This window comes from Epinephelus fuscoguttatus, linkage group LG7 (assembly GCF_011397635.1).
Source record: "Epinephelus fuscoguttatus linkage group LG7, E.fuscoguttatus.final_Chr_v1".
NCBI lineage: Eukaryota > Metazoa > Chordata > Actinopteri > Perciformes > Serranidae > Epinephelus > Epinephelus fuscoguttatus.
This window is the reverse complement of record NC_064758.1, coordinates 25,095,164-25,110,046: the sequence shown is the minus strand read 5'-3', so window position 1 is coordinate 25,110,046 and position 14,883 is coordinate 25,095,164. Positions and strand designations below refer to the sequence as shown.

The 14,883-nt window shown below is 40.8% G+C and overlaps 2 protein-coding genes and 2 non-coding genes across 6 annotated transcripts; 1 reads left to right on the top strand and 3 right to left on the bottom strand.

The window, feature by feature from the left end:
* Positions 1 to 1,729: 1,729 nt before the first annotated feature.
* Positions 1,730 to 5,924, bottom strand: si:dkey-109j17.5 (zinc finger BED domain-containing protein 4). Of its 2 annotated transcripts, XM_049582371.1 has the most exons (6): positions 5,494 to 5,924; positions 5,265 to 5,359; positions 4,778 to 5,026; positions 4,414 to 4,673; positions 3,713 to 4,319; positions 1,730 to 3,174 (listed from the first exon to the last, which is right to left on the bottom strand). In XM_049582371.1, exons 3-6 carry the CDS (start codon positions 5,009 to 5,011, stop codon positions 2,332 to 2,334), a joined length of 1,944 nt encoding a protein of 647 aa, XP_049438328.1. In that variant the 5' UTR covers positions 5,012 to 5,026; positions 5,265 to 5,359; positions 5,494 to 5,924; the 3' UTR covers positions 1,730 to 2,331. The 2 variants fall into 2 exon arrangements, with proteins under 2 accessions (XP_049438328.1, XP_049438327.1); XM_049582370.1 differs by having other exon boundaries at positions 5,265 to 5,924.
* A 1,550-nt stretch (positions 5,925 to 7,474) lies between these two features.
* ccdc115 (coiled-coil domain containing 115) lies at positions 7,475 to 10,952 on the bottom strand. 2 transcript variants are annotated; one of them, XM_049582411.1, is made up of 5 exons: positions 10,558 to 10,952; positions 9,875 to 9,978; positions 9,658 to 9,770; positions 9,365 to 9,571; positions 7,475 to 7,968 (listed from the first exon to the last, which is right to left on the bottom strand). In XM_049582411.1, exons 1-5 carry the CDS (start codon positions 10,675 to 10,677, stop codon positions 7,829 to 7,831), a joined length of 684 nt encoding a protein of 227 aa, XP_049438368.1. In that variant the 5' UTR covers positions 10,678 to 10,952; the 3' UTR covers positions 7,475 to 7,828. The 2 variants fall into 2 exon arrangements, with proteins under 2 accessions (XP_049438368.1, XP_049438369.1); XM_049582412.1 differs by having other exon boundaries at positions 9,365 to 9,556; positions 10,558 to 10,921.
* Positions 10,953 to 11,340: 388 nt separating this feature from the next.
* Positions 11,341 to 11,412, bottom strand: trnae-uuc (transfer RNA glutamic acid (anticodon UUC)). The gene has a single exon. It is a non-coding gene; the product is annotated as a tRNA-Glu (tRNA).
* A 1,135-nt stretch (positions 11,413 to 12,547) lies between these two features.
* On the top strand, positions 12,548 to 12,619 carry trnah-gug (transfer RNA histidin (anticodon GUG)). Its single transcript has one exon. It is a non-coding gene; the product is annotated as a tRNA-His (tRNA).
* Positions 12,620 to 14,883: the final 2,264 nt, after the last annotated feature.

Here is a 14,883-nt window from a genome sequence, read left to right as displayed (position 1 = left end):
ATGTAAGTATTTGTCTCTAAGAGTGCAAGAGTGAAGTGTGGCCCAGTGTGCATGTGCCCGTGAACAATCAATCTATGAAATCGCCCTGCATCAATATGGCCCTCTGCTGAGGCCAGTGTATGGGGGGAAGGGGAAAGATTGGTTTTGTAAGCGTGTGTGTATTTTTGCGTCTGTATGTGTCTATGTGCGGACAGAAAATGGCTTTCTGCACTGCAGATGTAATAACTTGAGGCATAAGGGAGATGGTGGGAGGGAGGGGGCAGTTCAATTACAATTTCCTTTCCTCCCTCAGTCTCACTCGCTGCCAAGTAATTCATTTCAGAGGCAATTACCAATAGGACCGCAGCCCAGCCTGCTCGACTAACTCAAATGGATGAGCTGTCACAGCTGGGGGGAGGGAAAGGGAGGGGAGGGAGAGACACTTCAAGCTGCTCCACATACACTCGCAAACAACAACACACCCATGGGGATGAGCAAAAACACTTTTCAAAGATAAACACGCTGACACATCCACACGGATATCAAGCGACGTATCTAAATCCACAGAGACGTCCCGTGGTGATAATCATTAGGATCACAGCAATCTTTGATAATTATGATCTATGGGGGAAATCTCATTGTATCTCACACAGATTAACACACTTCCTCTGAAGTGCTTTTCAACTATAACAAAAACAGTAACACGGGGATGAAGCTGTTCTGCAGCCTGTGAAGAAGACATCTAATCCTCGTGACAGTCTTTATAATCAGATCTATTGCAATTCCTTCACAGCCAGTCATCTTCATATCGATTGATGCTGTTGCTCCCTATTTATCACATAAAAATAATCAATGCATTGAAGCAGCTTGTGCCCTCTGATCGTGTGTTTGACAGCACGAGTACAGGAGCAACATATAGTCTCCTGCCATCTAGTAATAAGATGTTGTGAGCCTAGTTGGCTTTGAAGGAAAGGACTGCGTAGGATGCGACTGCTGACTGCCTGCTGACTCAAATTTAACTGTAATGGAATTACATGCAATTACCCAGCATCCCCACCGGCCCGGCCAAGAGTAACAGAGTTCTTGAATAAAAGCAAACGCACACAGCAACGTTCACAGTTTCTCCTTCAAAGCGGTGCCCTGCAAAGTGGTTTCAAAATATTTCAGTGAGGTCAGACAGAGCAAAAGTTGTGCCGCACTTGAACATCCTCAGCTAGCCGTCTGGGGGCAGACGCTGGGTCAAACCCATTTAAATTCCACAAAGTTCAGAAGTAGAATTGGACATTGATTGAAAAAGGAAGAAAGTGCTGGTGAAGAAAATGAAATGAAATTGACCTCCACTCTGACGGAGCACATGTGGAGTTATAAGGCAAGGCAAATTTATTTGTACAGCACATTTCATAACCCAAAGGCAATCCAAAGTGCTTTGCTGATTAGTCCAGTCAAGTCAAAGTTCATTAGAGCCCAATCACAAAACATGCCTCAGAGGGCTGTACAAATAATTTCAATTTTATCTATACAGCCCCGTATCACAAATAACAGTTTGCCTCAGGGGGCTTTACAGCATACAACATCCTCCTGTCCTTGGACCCTCAGAGCGGAAAAGGAAAAACTAAGACTGGAATTGGAAAATATGAAGGAGGGGTCAAAGGGTCAAAAATTAGATATATGAAGCAGATTTCCGCTTAAAAAGGTGTGTAACATACATGCGTGAGTGCACCCGCATCTGTAAAATGCACACACCTCTGCGTTAGGAAGTGAAACTCGTTTATTATGATGTCCCAGTCAAGAGGCATACATACAGAGAGAGAAAAGAATACGTGGATGATGCATATTGTTTAGCAGCTGATGCTTTCCTTTAAAAAAACAACAAATGAATTAGTCACAACCTCTAGGGTTATTGTATATCAGTGAAAATAAATCATGTGCTACAGTATGCAGTAATTGACCATTTGGTTATTGTTGGTTTGTCAGTGCACAGACACAAGCTGTGTTCGGGGTTCAGAGGATAGAGAGCGGAGGCTTTGTGGTCTTGCGGTTGTCTGAAGACCCTGACCAGGCAAAATAATGTTGAAGTAACTGCTTTAGTATTGATCTGCTTCTAGTCCCCATGGTCCGCAGCATGTGGTATGATAGTCTGTATGCAGGCTACATGGTGAACAGACAGTAATCCTGGACAACTGAGCCTCTGGGTGATTCACTCCATCTCACGTCAAATGATGAGGACTATGCTATGCTGCTAGCTCAGTTTCCCTTCGAGAGGAACAGACGTTCGTATCCAAGAAGTAACTTTGCTGCAGGTATAAAGCCGTGAGTTGTTATTTTGGTAAAAGAAATGCCTGACTGCTAGCTTTAAGTCCATAATAATCTGTAGTTTGCTTTGAGGTAGATGAGCGTCTCTAGGTTCTTTGGTAAGACGCGGCCTCTCTCTGGCCGCAGACAGCGCCCAGCAGCAGTGAAAATGCTCTCGACTACAGTGCCACAAGCAGGTATAGTGAACGCCCGCTTTGCCACCTGGGCGAGCAGAGGAAAGTCAATTGCCTTACGCCGCCAGTAATGCAAAGCCTCCTCGTCTGTGGGCTCCTCTCGTAGGTAGACGGCCAGCTCCTGCTCCAGGCTCTTGGCTTGTGTTGTGGGTCTCTGCTTGATGAAAGAGAACAGCTTACAGGGCCGGGAAAGCGAGGAGACTGGCGATGGAGCTGGGGCAGGAGGAGTTTGGGATTGAGGGTGTAGGTCTGTGTTGGGGTCTGTGGGGCTGGAGGCTGTGGAATGTTTGGACAACTCCTCTATGAGAACTTGTCTGTGCCAGTCAGGGTTGCTGCTCCAAGTGAGCTTGAACTGGGGGTCCAGGGTGGTGGCAGTGATGTAGAGAGGATCCTCCAGGACGGGGGCCAGCCTGCGCTCTACGGCCTGGCTGAGGCCCACCAGGAGGGAGGGGCAGTGGGGCGTCGACGTCTCGGAGAGATGCTTACGGAGGCCGAGAACGCACGGCAGAGCCAGGCTGATGGAGACATGTCTGTCCGTCTGTATGTCCGCCTGTCTGTCCCCTTGCACCATGTCCCAGGCTTCAGTGAAGGGCTCCAAAGTGTCAGTGAGCTCCCTCAGCAGGGCTCTCTCTGAACCACCCAGCGCCAGCTCCCCCGGACCACTCACCTCCTCCAGGAACTCCACGGAGTCCAGCAGCCGCCGAAGCACCTGCATCACAAATGAAACAAAACTATGCTACTTAAAACCATGGAAATATACTCTCAGACATATGGGCAAGATCTGCAGGGGTGTTATTGCAGCAGCCGCATCTATTGTCAAGACTACGCAAGTCTTGACAATGACCTAAGCACTGTGAGAGTACACACCCATAAATGTCTCGAACACAGAAAATAAGAAAATACAGGTAGAGGGCAGAGTCTTTAAACACTGGCACACACTTCTAGAGGACCATAAGTGATGACTGGGAGGGATTACGTCTTCATGAGTCACACATTTGTTTTCAGGAAAATCCTGCATAGTGTATCAAGTGCTTATTAATATATTTGTCAGTATAACTCCTCAAGTAACTACCACAGCTCTTATTGATAGTATAACATAGTTGTAATTAATAAAATACATCATCATAAAGCTTTAAACATGCATTAAAAAGTCCTTACATCTGCATATCATTTATTAAATGTCTACATTCTTGTAAAGGTTAAGTAGGGGGAGTTTCAGTAAAGGGCTACCTGTATACTTTGCATACCTTAAGCTGAGCAGCCCAGTCTCTTGCTGCAGTCGGGGTGTTTCCTGGTCCCCCCATGCTCAACCCAGGACCATCAAACACCTGGCTGAGCTTCTCAGGTGGCACAGCAGAGGTAATGTAGTTGTAGAAACACGCAGCCTTGGCCAGAGTGGAGGTGACCTGCTGAGAGGAGCGTAACCCCTCTCTGACACACTGTTCAAGGGAGCGAGAGAAACAGTCCACTCGACAAACACCCAGACCCTGCTCCCACGAGTCCTCCCACTCCCCTTCCTCTCCTTCCTCACCGTGACCGTTCCTGATCCCCTCCTCCACATTGTTACCATTGTCCGCCTCTTCTTCATCATCCTCGTCATGCCCGTTAGCAAGAGGAGGTGAAACCAGGAAACCGGGCAGACAACATGGCTTTACAGTTGCTGTGGCCGTTGCCAGAAAAGGGTCCGCAACCACACGAAACGCCCTCCCTGACACGCCGTGAGAGTGACACACTTCATCAAAATCTGACAGCACACGGCTCCCGGAGCTGCCTCCAGTCAGGGGGAGGCACGCCAGGAGAGCTGAACGCATCTGCCAATCAGATGTGAGGAAATGGCAGGTGACACCGAGGTACCTGCAGAGAGGGAGCGGAAGAGAAATGGATTCATCAGCGAGGGAATCAAACCAAGAGGGGGTCATGTTGTTTTTGGTTGATTTTACCTCCTTACCCTGAAGTGGCTCCAGTTAAGCCCCTCCAGAGATCCAGGCTGAGGCTGAGGGCATGCGCTGAGGTCAGGGCCTGACGGGTGGCAAGCTGGGCCTGGTAGGCGTAGGCTGGGAGGAGCTGGCTCTGGATGTAGTGCTGGGGCTCGGGGGTGTAGCGTGGCTCCAGGAGCTGAAGCAGCTCTCTGAAGCCTTGGTTTTCTACTATGGACACTGGCTGCAGATCACGTACGATCATCTTAGCTATCGCCTCGGAGATCAGAACCTGTGGCGACAAAGAAAACAACAAATGACCCTTTAACACTTTTAGGATTTCAGACATGATAGCTCCAGTTTTTGCTTCTCAAACGACGATGAATCACAACACACCTGTCGTGGGTCATGCCTGTCAAACTTGGTCACCCCTCCTCCAGAGCCTCCTCCCACTCCTCCCTCAAGAGTTCCCATCCCTCCAACACTCCCTCCTCCTCCTCCAGCTCCCACTCTAGTGCTGATGGGGACAGTGTAGCGGGTGCTCCCTCCATTTGTGGTGAAACTATGCAGGGAGCCGGAGGAGTAGCCCTCTCTCTTCATATCCTTCCTTTTCACAAAGTCATCATACATAGCCTGGTGCTTCCGCTGAGTGGGAGAGAGACAGAGAAGAGGATCAGTGATGTTAGAGGCGGACAGGTAGAAGAGTTACTGTGCTGGTCATCTCCACCATACTGTCTTGTTGTGACATCTGTGGAAGAGGATCCAGTGAGCACAGAAGCAACAGACTGTCAGGTTTATACAGCTGACAGATAAAGATGACAGGAATATAACAAGACAGAGAATAAGTGTACACCATAAAAGCATTTCATTTTGAAGTCATTACCTTGAGATGCGTTACGAAGTTGGACGTGACACTCCGCTTCGCCTGGATCCTGGTGCCACACGCCTTGCAGTTGGACTCGATTTTGCCATTTTCACCTTCAAACACAATATTAAAGTAATCCAGAATAGACACCTTCGAAACTGACGCCATTGGAGCCCACAGTTCCTCTGCTCCGAAGTGAAATCAACTTGCGATCAAGGACAATCTGAGTCTGATATATCAATCTCACCTCGCCTCTAATCATGTGCGCAGGCCAGCGTGTTTACTTCCCGATCTCTGATCACACATGAGAAAGAAGAAAAAAAATGTTGATGCCAGTTGCGCAGACAAAAGGAAAATTGATTCCAAGCAGGAGTTGCGTCGCTTGCACGTCCGAAATCGACCACAATCTGTGTACACGGGGCTGCTGCGGATATCTGGAGACATCAATGATATTGTGGTGAAGCTACATGCGTTGTTTCTGCGCGCCCAGCCGTCGTTAGGACGCGAGGGAAGGGGAGGCAGAGCGCCGTGTTTCATGGAGGCATACAGACAGTATTATAATTGGACCAGGAAGTACACACAATAAACCGAGTCTCGTCTCCCCTTTCGGCAGTTCTCGGCAATGTTCGGCTGTCCCCAGTGTAGAGGAGGGAGCTCTCCTCGGATATTATACTAACAATAAGATTGAGACTGGATTTCTATATCGAGAATAGAATAAACCATTTATTATTTTATTAAGCATTTATTTATTTATTATAATTGTTAATAATAATTATTTAGGGAAAAACAGAATACAAATACACTCACTATATTATGTATAATATATATATATATATATATATATATATATATATATATATATAAAATTGATTTTTTCTACTCTCATACTCTTTTTAAGCATTTTTGACATTTTTTATTTTATTCCTGTATATTTGTTTTGTATATTTTAAATTTTAGTGCTACTTCTTTTTGTATATATTTTCTATTTCTGTATTCTCATATATTTTATCATAATTTTATTATTATTATTATTTCATTACATCTGTTTTTGTCTTCTCATATTTACATGTATATTACTGTCACACGCATTTCCAAGTTACTGTCTGTCTGTCTAAAAGACAATTTAGTGCCACATTCTAAGAAGGCTTCCTTTGTGAAGAATTAATAATAACAATAATAATAATCATAATGGCACTATTAAAGGTTGATAAGTTGTTTACCAATGCTTTACAATGTTGCAAAAAAATACCCTTACTGATTATGGACAGTGTAATTTTTTAGGTTTTTGTTTTGTTTTGTACAGCACTTCAAAACCAATATGAGGAAGTGTTTTATACTAAACAAACAGTTAAGAACAGAGAGTCATAACATAAACATTAAAAATGTACTGATTAATTATGACTGAAATGATTGATATGCTAAGTGATATGGGTGAGTTACTTTCTGGAAAATGGCTGCAGATGACCTAGACCACAATTTATTAACACCTTAATAATAGTAATAATAATGATAATAAACATAATAATAAATAATAATACATTTTAAGAAAATACAAAGAACAAAAAAAAAGATAAAATTCCATCACTGAAGCAGCTAAGCAAAGTTGGCAACTAATTGCCTGCTGACAACACAAGATAAAAACTATGAAAATAATCAAATGAGGCATACATGTATATAAAATAAACAATGTGTTGAAATTAATAAAAGGCTTTTTGAACTAATAAGGTCATAGGATGTCACTGATTCAGCAAGCCTCAGATCCTCAGGCAGGGAGAGCTGAGGGGCCTCAACTGAAAAAGCCTGGTCATCTTTGGTTTTGGGCTGGGCCTGAGGAACAGCCAACAGAGCGCTGCCGGAGGATCTGAGACTGCCATCTGGCTCATAGGGGAGCAGCATCTCAGCACTGCAGCTAGGGGGTAAACCATGAAGTGTTTTAAAAGTGATCATTAAAATCTGGAAATCGATTCTAAAACTGACTGATAACCAGTGAAGACCCAACCCTCAACCCTGAATACAGTGAGTTACAGTAATCTAACTGTGAAGAAATTAAAGCATGGATGACCTTCTCAAGATCATGTTGAGAGAGAGAGGACCTGAAAAGAAATTTTCACAACCCTGCAACATAAACTGGTTCTTATCAATGGCTTATAATTGATCTATAAAGTATTAGAAAACTTTTAATAGAGAAATCCATTTATTATAACATAAAAATCCTTTACAAAAGAGCGTCTTGTTAGAAATCGTAATGGACTTTTATTGAAAAAAATTCAAACAGGTTCTGTTTATCTTTATAAATTAATTTTACAGTCTACAACACAGATTTTAATTTAAATCCTAAAACCCAGCATCCACAAACACATCCATCTCAAACAGGCCACACATCTAACAGTGAGACAGTCAAAAACACACAAGATGAAATGTAATCTACTACTATTAAGTCCCAAAGTCATTACAGAACAATCTGTAATCTCTACTTTTGAGTTCATTTGGCCATCAAGCACAATCTACTGACTCCAACCTGTCACTCTCTGTGGCCACACACTCTTCTCAGATCATCTCCAGCTTTGACTCCACAGAGTTATTTAGTCTGCCACTTGGTCCAACTGGGCTGCTAAGGCTTCCTCCTGGAGACTGTGTTTGTTTTTCATGCTGTGCTGCAGCTCCTGTCTGGTGTTCAACACTGCAGTCTGAAGGGTTGCAATCTCAGCTGACAGCTCGATCACTGTAATATTACAGAGAAAGGAGAGAAAATTAAAGATGGGGAAAAGGATTTACCAGTGGGTCATTAAGAGCTGTGGTTGAGGTTTCATCTTGCACACATGCGTAAAAATACAAATAAAATGATAACGTTCTTCCTAAACACCTTGTAAGGAGCATTATGTCACATGCAGGTCGTGCATGAACCCAATGTGGCACCAAGAGTTCAATACACTGCAACTAAAGAATTCAAATATACAAAACAAAAGCAAATGAATAAAGCATCTTCACCAATCTAATAACACATACTTCATGTCGCATAATGTAAGATGCTACAAATATAGGCTAGGTTAGCCTGTATCCAAGGCAAATTGGTAAACTGTTTGTAGTTTGTCAGCTTATTTGAATCAGGAGGTTAGTAAGGTGAACACCAGGTGCATACCAAATATCTGCAATGATTTCTAATTCATGCTGTCAGTGTGAAAAGAAAAAAAAAAAAAATCATGATTCCCAGGGAGTCAACTTAAGTGTGTTTCTGTATTTGCAACGTGCTTTGTGATGCTGCATACAGGATTTTTGAAAGTTCTCCATAATATTTTCCGCCCTTTCCATGACTCAGTAATCTAAAATAATCAGCCTGTATACTTCTCTGACAAAAGGCAATTTGAGGAAGGGCTCATTTCCAAATGTGGAGAGGAACACACACTTTGTTCCCCCACAACTAAATCTGGCCACTATGCTGCTCTGCAACAAAACATCATAGGTTTTGGGGCAGAGCCTCACTCCAGCGCGGCTAAGATCTGCATATTATATTTGCCATTTAAAAGCCACACATTTTAATACACACTCTTCCCAGGCACTTGTGGTTAAGCAAACTGCTAGGGTTTGCTAACTTTATTAGCATGGTGGACATCCCCCCTGCCAATGAGCTGCATGTGCCAATATGTATCATGTGACACTAGTCACGTTTCAGTCATGCAGTGCAGCAGCACGTATTCATGACCATGGGAACCCTGAGTGTATGTGCTTTCAAACTGCCGAGTGTGTATCACATTTTGCCCATGTTTCATTTCTTTGCAGTGTTTTGTAAATGATCCATAAATTCTGTTAAACTGATGAAGCATATGTTTTCTTAAGCTGCAATGAGTTCAGCTCTCAGTGCCGCCTTAAGAAGCTCAGCAAAAATAAATTGATGTGACAACAGATACAATGTGTACAACTGCTGACACATGGTTGTTTTGGTACAATGTGGAGAGAAAGAAAACCATGTCTATCCTTAACAGTATCTAGTACATACATATGAAATCAAAATAATAACATAATCCTGGCTATATCTTGACATATTAGCAAAACAAATATTCAGTTGCTTTAAAGCAAAACCAAAGCAAAGTATAGGATCTTTGGGAAATATAACACCATACCTTGCCTGAATGATGACTGCGCTTGTTTAAGAGACTGTGGCACCAGAATCCCAAACCACTTCAGCGGATCTTGCTGAGGATTCTGCTCAATTTTCCTCACTGGAGTAACTTTAGGAGCTTTGTCACTGCTTGCTTCTTCACTCGCCTCTTTCTTTGTGGTATCCTTTTTTGGTTTGATTCTTCTCCTGACACCTGTAGAAAGAAAACCTGTATTTGTTACATTAAAAGTGTGTTTGTTTTTGGTAAATGCAAACATTCCTTTTCCATTACCACATGCACTATGGCAGACTGACCTTCTTCTTGAGGTCCAATATCCTCTATTGACTTAGCATCTTTTTCAGCCTCATTACTACACTTTTGTTTGACCCTTTCTGAGCAGAAATCCACCTCACCACTGTCCAGTGTTCTGTAACACATAAATCCAAGTCATAAAAATTGACAGTCACTCAATTCCGATGTACAACAATTTTCCCAGCAGCATTTATTCCATAAATTTGCCAAATTCCTTACCTGGCATGAACACAGACCAGTGGCTCTATCTCACTCGCATACTGAAGTGCAGAGACGTGTTTGTTTCCCATGGAATATCGAGCCTTGGAAATGGAGAACCATCCCTGTGGGGAACATGCAATGGTAACCTTACATTACACAGGTGTTTAAGTGGGAGAAGAATATACAGGGTAAAATACGAGCCTTTAAATACTAAAAAAAAAAAAAAAAAAGCTTTAAAGCAATTGTGTGTAAGATTTAGGGGGATTAAGTGGCATCTAACAGTGAGGACTGCAGAGACAACCAGCTGAAACTTCACCTGATTACAATTTCTGTGTTAAATTCAGGATGTTTTACAGTGTGTCGGATTATTCAGAGATCACTTCCTCTCCAACACAAATGGACCAGGGTATTTAAACCAGTAAAATCATTAAATAAAGCCTGGCAGCCAGTGTTTTTCCAACACTGCTTGTCATGAAGGGAATGCTAATTATAGTGACTTGTGTTTGGTTTGTCCACTCTGGGCTACAGTTGAAACGTGACGGTGCAACATCAACAGTACAAAGCCCAGAAATAGTCATCACTGTATTAGATTACCACCAAAAAAAAGCAGAGCCTTACATGTGAGGGGCTAAAAGGTATTTCAGCTCGATTTCAAAAAGGATTAACGTTACACTTTCAAATGGTGGTTTTCTGAGTGCTACCTGCTCTATGAGAGAGTTGAGGGCGGCTCGTTTCTCCTCCAGTAACTCCAGCTGGTCCATGAAACGGAGCAGCTTTTCGTCCAGTAACAGAGAAGATTCCTCCAGTTGTGACACACCCATGTCGACTCTTTATACCAGCTCAAATACCGCCGACTTTTCTACTGAAAATCACCCGTTCGACGCTAAAATAGACCACACTGACCCATGTAACGTCAGAGCACAGAAGACGCTTACTGCTTCCGCATAGCGTCACATGACACGGGGGTCACGTAATTAAGATCACATGACACAGCTCTGCGCAGAACTGTATGGAGGACGACAACGAAATAAAACATAAATAAATAAAATAATAACTAAATACATGTCTAAATAACAATATGGAAATTAATAGATAAAAACATAAATAGATGATAATTAAACAGGACATCAATATTTAAATATATATATATATATATATATTTTTACATTTATCTTGAATGTACACCTACATTTCTGTACTATTTCTGTGCCCCTGTGGCCTATTCAAAGGAGCAACTAGAGCAAATGTATCCCCATTATTGAATTAGGTGGAGAAAAGTTGTGGCTTTGCTTCTCCACTTTTTGTCTTTTCAAAAATGACAAAATAATGTTGTTGTTTTTTTAAACAGTCCCATCAATCACTTTTTTTACTGGTTCTGACTTCAAATTATATTACGTAAAATCACACTCTGTTAATATGAAATAAATTCTGTGTGTTAGGTAGGCATCCTATGACATTAAATACTATATAATGCAAAAGAGTAGTTCCCATACCGGGAGTCGAACCCGGGCCGCCTGGGTGAAAACCAGGAATCCTAACCGCTAGACCATATGGGACTGTTGTACACACCTCAATGTCCATTTCTTTTACAGTTAATACGGCCCCAGCTCCGTATCATAAAATAGGGTATACTCCACGATGTAACGGAAACGTTAAAGCGATGTGCAGCTATCAGTAGTGGAAGAAGTACTCAAACATTTTACTTAGTACGTAACAGTAAAGTAAAATTACAAATAACGTTACTCTATTAACATTACAAGTAAAAGTCCTGCATTGAAAATCTAAGTCTTTACAAAAGTAATGGCACCAAAATGTACTTAATACCTAAAGTAAAAGTGACTTTAGCCTAGCCATTACGCAGAATGGTCCATTTTATAATCATATAGCATTATGTAATATCACTGGATTATAATGCAACGCTAATGCATTAATGTGTACATCAGTTTATTGTTGCAGCTGGTAAAAGTGGAGCTTATTTCACTAACTTCATATACTGCTGGGTAGTTAAATCTACACTCATTTATCATAATTTATTAGTTGATTTATATTTTGTGCTAATAATGAATAACTGAGTCTGCAAAGTAAGCTGCCAGATAAATACAGTGGAGTAAAAACTACAATACTGTCTTCCTTAATATTGTAGAGTAAAATATAAAGTAGCGTAAAACAGTACCACCCTGTACTTACAGTACTTGAGTAACTACATTCCACCAATGGCAGTGAAGGGTACAGCTAACGTTATATTCCATACCTTGATAACCTCTAGCTAAGTTTGCTGTAACTTATCTTAACGGTTAGCTTGCTTTGCTAACGTTAAAAGTAACTTATCAAGCAACTTGACGTTAACGAACTCACAATTTAATGTTTCATGTAGCACTACTTGATGTGGAAAGCCTGTTTAACGTCGAAGAAACGTGTAGTAATAGTAAAGACATGTTATCTGAGCTGTGCTAACTTAATAACGCTAGTCGCTGGTGTAGCTGATAAGTTAGCATGCTAACAAACTAACCTATTCGTTGTCGTGTTAACAGGTCCTGGAGGATTCTGGAGAGCGCGAGCCACATGGGTTAACTGACAGCAGACTGCTTTTCACAGAGATGGAGTGATATGACCATATAGAAGACAACTTCCGACTTCATGTGGCTTCATAAAGCCTACTGAGCCCATCGCTTACATGACTCCCAGTAGCTCGCCGTGATCGTATAGTGGTTAGTACTCTGCGTTGTGGCCGCAGCAACCCCGGTTCGAATCCGGGTCACGGCAGGGTTGATTCCCTGACACGGCTTGGGAGTTACTTTTTCTTACCGTACATACAAAGACCCCTCTGCGAGTGTTTTGCGTAAAATAGCGAATAACAATGTACACAACTTTATCAGTGAAGTGGCCTTAAATTTCTTTTTCTTTGTAGCTACAATGGCGGTAAAAGATCCACTGAAAATAGTCAGATTTTTCACAATCAGATGCTCTTTTCCTGGTCTTTAATTTATATAAACATAATTTTGCCCCCACAGATATTACATCTGAAATAATGGATAACGTTACATATTATATCCTCCTGAGACCCGAACTTTTGTTTGGTTTGCATTTTTATGTTTTTTTCTAGCTATTTTGGAATCAATAGAACCAGATAAGTATAAAAAGCTAAACATTGTAAACAATAATTAAGTCCCAATGTCCTCAAACAAGTACTTCCTAATTGACAGTGCCTGCTTGTTACTATTGCTAAAATTGGTCAAATTTGTTGCCATATCAAGCTACAAACATTATAATCACAGACAGACAATTTTCAAACATTAAAATGTGATCAGGTTTTGGACCTTGTCTTCTTTTGTGTCAGGGTCAGCTGTAGACTGACTTTGCAAAGATGGCTGCCATCTTGTTTTTACATAGATTAGTGTATTATGCACAAAAAGCGTCCACAAACGAGGACATTAGGTGTAAGTTAAGAAGAATGAAGTGTAACGTCCAGTAAACCAAAATGTGATGAACTCTAGTGGAGCCTCAAGTCATATTTTAGAACTCTTGGACAAGTATGGTATTTCTACACCACCAAGGAATTATGCTTTAGTTCTTGATGCAGCCCCTTCTGGTGTCGTATTAGTTAGCGTATTGCTTCTTAAAAACTCAGTAGTATCTCAGTAGACTTCACTACCTGTGGATCTTGTTGATATTGGTAGGATCTGTTTCTCCTCTGCATAGAACAATAATAACTGTGCTGTACATGCTTTATTTCAAAATGAAATAGTCTCTGTCCCAAATGTTGCTTCCTACTGGAATAACCTCACTTCAGACCTAGCTTCTAAATATCTTATTATATGAGAAAGTGACTTTTACGATGATTCATCTTTTTTATCCCACTAGGTATTTCAACAAGGACATAAAAAGGACATGCTTGTGGACTGCTCATTTTGTCAACTTATTCCAAAGGATTTACGCCATCTGTTTTGGTCTTGTCCCCACTCTTATATTTTTTTCACAGGATGTCTGTTCTTTAATTTCCCAGTACATTGATTTTGAATTTTCCCTTACTTATGAAAATGTATCGTTTGGCTTTTTACCTACCCTTCTACTAAAGCAAATCAATGCTATATCATCAATTTGATTCTAGTACTTGTAAAATATCATATTCTTCCCTTCTCTCTGTATTTTTAAATGTATATTAAAGACCTATCATTTTAATCTGGCTTTTAATGTGGAGTAACATTAAAGTCTTGATTTTTAAGTTTTAATCATTGGTTTTTACCTTCTTTTTATCTCTCCTTTCATTTTTATTCTATTTATTTATTTACGTACTTAGTCTCTTTTTATTCTATGGAATGATAATAATCTTTTTTGTTAATTTGTTCTGTTTTGGTTGGTTTGCTTTTTAAAATATTTTATTGTTTTGTGTCTTTGTCATTCCAGTTTTTGCCATGTGAAGCACTTTGGTCTGAATGTTTGTATGAAAGGTGCGATATAAATTAAGTTTTTAATTTTTGAAAATGAGCTCAAACAATACATTAAATCAATTATATTTTTTAAAAAATAGAAAAGCTACTGAAAAATATGTGCACCCTATATAAGTTTCATGAGCTGATGTATGATGTTAGTGCTGATCCCCTGACATTATCTGTTTATGCATATATTGTGTTTATTAATAAAATGTAAATAATAATAATTTTCATTTAAAATTTTTGATTGCCTGATGCTTTATGGTCCTTTACTGACATGATTTTTGTCATTTTAATTTTTAGAAATCTCACCTCCTTGTCTCGTACAGCAAAGTCAAAGTGAAAGATATTTGTCAGGAACAGTTTATAAAAGCTTTATTTATTTATTTATTTATTTATTGAAATGCAATAGCTTCATTTCAGGCGCCGTATTTCACCCTTTACCAACATTTGAAATACTTTATAACTTTGTCCGTGAAAAGAGGGGACGGTCTTCTCGAGTAAGAGCCACATATTCATTGGTGGTTGCCAACGACAACGTCCATGTTCCGAGGTGGCGAGCCAATCAACAAGCCGGCAGATCACAAGTTGCTGCTA

Excerpts from the sequence above, each read along its gene's own strand:
- si:dkey-109j17.5 (XM_049582370.1), bottom strand. The coding sequence starts at position 5,414 with ATGGCGTCAGTTTCGAAGGTGTCTATTCTGGATTACTTTAATATTGTG. Across the intron at positions 4,674-4,777 it reads ACAGGCATGACCCACGACAG|GTTCTGATCTCCGAGGCGAT; the intron begins GTGTGTTGTGAT and ends TTGTCGCCACAG. Across the intron at positions 3,175-3,712 it reads ACTGGGCTGCTCAGCTTAAG|GTGCTTCGGCGGCTGCTGGA; the intron begins GTATGCAAAGTA and ends TTTGTGATGCAG.
- ccdc115 (XM_049582411.1), bottom strand. The coding sequence starts at position 10,677 with ATGGGTGTGTCACAACTGGAGGAATCTTCTCTGTTACTGGACGAAAAG. Across the intron at positions 9,979-10,557 it reads TCAACTCTCTCATAGAGCAG|GGATGGTTCTCCATTTCCAA; the intron begins GTAGCACTCAGA and ends TGTTCCCCACAG. Across the intron at positions 7,969-9,364 it reads GCAGTCATCATTCAGGCAAG|TGATCGAGCTGTCAGCTGAG; the intron begins GTATGGTGTTAT and ends GTAATATTACAG.